Source organism: Opisthorchis viverrini (genome assembly GCF_000715545.1).
Source record: "Opisthorchis viverrini unplaced genomic scaffold opera_v5_392, whole genome shotgun sequence".
In the NCBI taxonomy this organism is placed as follows: domain Eukaryota; kingdom Metazoa; phylum Platyhelminthes; class Trematoda; order Opisthorchiida; family Opisthorchiidae; genus Opisthorchis; species Opisthorchis viverrini.
In genome coordinates, this window is record NW_008752052.1 from 222,141 (window position 1) to 227,062 (window position 4,922).

The following is a 4,922-nucleotide window of genomic DNA, read 5'->3' on the forward strand; positions in this document are numbered from 1 at the left end:
AGTGAGTGAGTGAGTGAGTGAGTGAGTGAGTGAGTGAGTGAATGAGTGAGTGAAAGGGAGAACATACCTTGACCTCTAGAGTCCGATAGATGCGCAAATGCGTCTGTCGCCGTCCCAAGTCCTCCTCATTGGCGGCATCCACTCGCGTGTTACAACAGTGCAAACGCACGCACCTTAGCCAGCGCTGAAAAATGGTTTCCATACTAGCCGGAGGTGCGTGTGAACATGGAAATCCGGGAGCAGAGTTCTCTGCTGAGACACTGTTGGATGGGCTGAGACGCGGGCAAGAACCTGAATAGAGCAGACAGTGGAAATAACGAATGCGCCAGCTTAAAAGTGTTTCAGGGACCTACGTTAGATGCCTATTTGGTTTTTGGGCCACCGAAAGCGTCTCAGATAAATTCACCCCGGAAACTGTGTTTTCAATGGATGTGTTCAACTGGAGGTGAGTCTAAATGCAGAGGTTGTGGTAGTGGGCAGATGATTACTGGAAAACAAAACTCCCAAATTACTGTAACGACATGAAAAAAGACACCCTCGCGATGCCCATGTACCACGGTTGTGCATGAATTCTCATTTCAAGTGGAAAACGGCCGTAGGAGTAGGCATAATTTGTTTGGAGTTGAGCTACTTATAAGTAGGTCGATTAAAAAAGAACTGCATTGGGCGGGCGGACTGAAATGAGGGGTGCGCAAGACCACAATTGGCTGCCTGCCACAGCCATATCTGTCAGGGTCACAAACCGTTGGTCCCATCTCGAAATGCATCCTGTGGGCGGACTGAAATGAGGGGTGCGCAAGACCACAATTGGCTGCCTGCCACAGCCATATCTGTCAGGGTCACAAACCGTTGATTTGTCCCATCTCGCAGTCCCCATCCGGGGAGAAGGCAGTTAGCAACGCGAGTGAACTGACTGGTAAGGGATTTTGTGCCTCGTGGACTGACTACCACCAAGTCGTCTCTATCCAACACAAATCTGGATGAAGAGATCCTTTCGCATACGAAGTACACGGCCTTCGAAAATCTTACCACAAAACTCCGGGAACGCTGCGCATTCTGACGTCATCTAGACAGAGCAAGTATGATTCTTGTTTAATTCTAACCTGTTATACCCAAAATCCACGCCTGACATACCATGGTCAAAAAATGTTATCACAGTGTCGGGTTGAGACCACGGCAACACTCGGTCTTAAGACATGTGGAGATGCTCTGAACCCGATCGACAAGTACGGAGATCTGCTATTCTTGAAACCGGTGGAAATAACATGTCCTAAGGAGGAAAGAAGAGACAGGAAAGCTCACGGGTTAGAGCACGAATCTACTGACCGGAAGGTCCGTGGTTCGAACCCGACCCGTTCTGCCTCTCGACTTCTCCTGTCTAGGCTTGGGCAGCGTAGCAGTATCCCGGCCATCGTGCTTTCTTCGGTTGGTATGGCAGCTGGACACCGGAACGGTTTTGCAGCTGAACGATTCTTTTTCATAACATACCGAATTACGCACAGGGGTGAAACACTGATAGACTGAACATGAAAGGGGATGCGAGTGGTGAACTTTTCGTGGTTCGATTTCCACCAGTTATTTAGCTGAATTCAGCTCTCAGCATTCCCAACACACCTAGACAATGAGCTTCGGTATCCACACCTGGCTACTTGTGATCTCTTTTCGGTGGATAACTTATCAGGTGACTTTCTTGTTGAAATGACCCAGTCTACCAGTGCCATGACTGCTCCGAACCACTAGAAATCCAAGAGGAATGATCACCACATCGTTTCAGCATGGGTCTGTTCGCCTCCTACTTCAGACGTGAGCTGGAATAATAATAATAATCTTTCAGCTGTAGCACCCTTCCGGTGCCTAGCTGCCATGCCACCCGAAGGAAGCACGAGGGCTGTCGATGGGCTCCAGTAACACCAAAACTTGAGTTAATGGTCCCCCGAAATCCGAAACAGTTAGATCATAGCGGCAAAACTGTCCAAAAGTGAGTAGTACGACACGATGATTTGTTGGAACGATCCACTTCATCAAAGAGTGAACATTACGTGTTCGCATTCAGAAAAAAAAAGAATCAAGCAGTTCCAAGGTAGAAAGAAACCCGCTGGAATGTAACATCCATCCCTCGGGTTGACATCTGTCACCCAATGATTAAAACAACTTGATCCCCCCCCCTCCTTGGATACTTGCTTAGACAACTTTGCAAAACGTTGTACAGGCGATACGGTTATGATTTGATTTCTACGTTGGAATTCCATCAATTGGTACGGAGGAAGCTCCTGATATACACGAACACACGATCTTTCATAGCATCAATGCAGTTTTCAATGTGAGGTGTGATCGATAAAAAATTACAGGCAAACAATATCGCTGTCAACAGAATGGTGCGGTCACCGGCGGCCGTGAAGATCTGTCATAAATAACCGATTCGGTGCGAAGTGATCACAACAAAAGAGTGCGTAGACACAAAGCTTTTCTGTCACTGTTTAAAGTGTGATTCGCACGTGGATGTTTACGTTCCCATAAGAAATGGAGCGAACAAAGAATGTTCGTGCGCGCCTGTGTGGTCCAGGAAAACAAGTTGAGGTGCGGGGGGGGGGCGGGTTGTTTACGTTCAACAAGAACTGGAGAAAAACAGGACGATGGATTGAGGGCCCCTGAGTGTTTGGACTTTGATCTTTAGATTAAACCGGTGCATGATGAATGGACTGCTAGCAGACATCTTTACAAGAAACAGAAATTCAGCAACGATGCAAACACACAACGAAATCATCGCTCGTTTTCTTCAAAGGATAGGCCTACGGGATGTGCCAGGCTGTAATAGTTCGATCGTTCAGCTGTAGCACCCTTTTGGTGCCTAGCTGCCATGCCGCCCGAAGGTTGCACGAGGGCTGCCAGGTTGCCCAAACCTAGACAGGGGAAGTCGATAGGCAGAGGCCGGGTTCGAAGCACGGACCTTCCGGTCAGTAAATTCGAGCTCCAAACACTTGGTCCATCTCGCCCAACAACTCACACACTGGTCACGTACCCAAAACGAATTGTTCGGCTGTTGGAGGCTTCCGGAGTATAGCTGCCGTTCAACCCTAGAGGCACTGTCACACAGACGGAATCGATTCAAAATTCAGTAGAATAAGACTTTCAATGGAATGCCTACAACCTAACCGGCTCACCATTTCAGGATGTTGGTTCTACTGAACAAGGAAGGGGCCACCACGAAGCAGTACTGTTGGCCCGAAGATCAAGTTACGATAGAATTCAAGGACCATAGTGAACCGGTTTGTAGATTAAATCAACCCGTTGAATTAAACCAACCCAATTCATCTGAATTCCTGCGGTTCCAAAATACCCATACCACTGAATAGCTCGAGATTAGAGTATGGAGTTTGCTCACGAGTATGAAAAAAAAGAAACGAATGTGTTTCAAAAAATTACCCGAGGCCACTGAAGACGGAGCTGAACAGACGGCATCCTCAGGACGAGCAGCGTAGGTCGACGGTTCCCAATCGTAGTTTGCGGATGGCAAGACCGAACGGTTTGAGGGGGCAACAGCTGTGAGGCCGCTTGCAGTCCGGCAAAACGCGCAGGAGAATGATGGCGGGTCAACCGAGAATATCAACTCCTCGCGGTCACCGAGTGAGGCTCCGTAGAGAATGAGCCCAAAACAAAATGGGCGACTAAGAGGAGAGAGGGATAGAGACAGGTAAGAATGCGTTTCGTGTCTGCAAACGAAAGGAGTCACTACAAGTAAGTATGACCGGTCAAAATACAAAATGGCTTACCATGTGTTTGCTAGTTTAAAATGGAAGGACGAGTTAGAAAGTGTCGGCCCTAAAAACTGCACAAAGTAATCGCCCCCCATGGTAACCACCAGAGTATTGTTCAATACGGTTGAAATACTTTCAAAACGAAAAAGACTGACGCCGTTCAAATGACATCTACTGTGCACAACCACATTAGAATTCAGATAATTATGCCTTGCGTCCTCGGGCCATAAAGATCCCTCAAGAAAGCCATAATAGCTATTGTCTTGCGGTTCAGACTTGTGCCAGACTACCGAGAGCATCTCCGAACAAAACCCCACATAAAGGAAATCACTCACAGGGTTGCTGAAAACTCCTCATAAACAAGAGATTCAGTTGAGTCTCTCGTGAAAACCAAACTGATTTGCAAATGAGTGTATTTCCCGAAAACTCCACATACTCTAAGTGCCTTGTGCAACAGACGTTTGAGTCAAAGGGTCAAGGGAGTGCCTCAACAACCACAATCAAATAAATAAGTAAATAAATAAATGAAAATAAATTCGAGGAGTCTCTTCCACATTGCGGCTTTCACCGTGCGTACTCTGTCAAACCAGGCAACAGGTAGCTCTTGCTCCCTTTCGAACAAAATACACACACAGAAACAAGAACCCAGTTCGAAGGAGGAGAGAAACAAAGCGAAACGTCGGCATACACGGTTTAGTCGCAAATTCTTGCCGATGCATTTCAGATGTTGTCGCAACCATCCGAGCACATTGCTCCTGCGGGTGAACATCAACGATAGAAACTATCAGTTCCTGTTTCGAATCCTCTATTCCAAATGCCTTCTTCATCAATGTCTCCTCGATGGCTTTTTTGTACAACCATGACAGATTGTTGTTTACGATTCGGACAGCACATCACATAAGCGTCTGGTCACTCGAGGCTTTGCAACAAAGTTTTTACCTTACTTTGAGAAAAAACAGCCACCCGCTAAGGTTTAACTTTTGGAAAAACGCCAAAAATCACGCATGACTCTAGTGATCGTCATTCGCTCCGAAATTGGTTTGCTGTATTCTACTTGGTCTTTGTGTTCGAGAGTTAGGATGAGAACAGAAGAAAAAATGGCTGGCGGCGGATGATTTTTCGTCGATGTTCTGGTAAAACACGTTTTATTTGTGGAGATTTCGTCCT

The 4,922-nt window shown here is 46.9% G+C and overlaps 2 protein-coding genes across 2 annotated transcripts in view; both read left to right on the forward strand.

The window, feature by feature from the left end:
- The window catches only part of T265_10672 (hypothetical protein), a gene marked incomplete at both ends in the record, with an annotated part of 26,161 nt that extends 24,421 nt beyond the window's left edge, over window positions 1-1,740 (forward strand). The window contains one exon of the mRNA XM_009177125.1: window positions 1,594-1,740. Within this exon, the coding sequence (XP_009175389.1) occupies window positions 1,594-1,740 (147 nt within the window). The remainder of the gene's footprint in view (window positions 1-1,593) is intronic.
- Window positions 1,741-2,705: 965 nt separating this feature from the next.
- The window catches only part of T265_10673 (hypothetical protein), a gene marked incomplete at both ends in the record, with an annotated part of 12,336 nt that continues 10,119 nt past the window's right edge, over window positions 2,706-4,922 (forward strand). Inside the window, one exon of the mRNA XM_009177126.1 lies at window positions 2,706-2,953. Within this exon, the coding sequence (XP_009175390.1) occupies window positions 2,858-2,953 (96 nt within the window). The remainder of the gene's footprint in view (window positions 2,954-4,922) is intronic.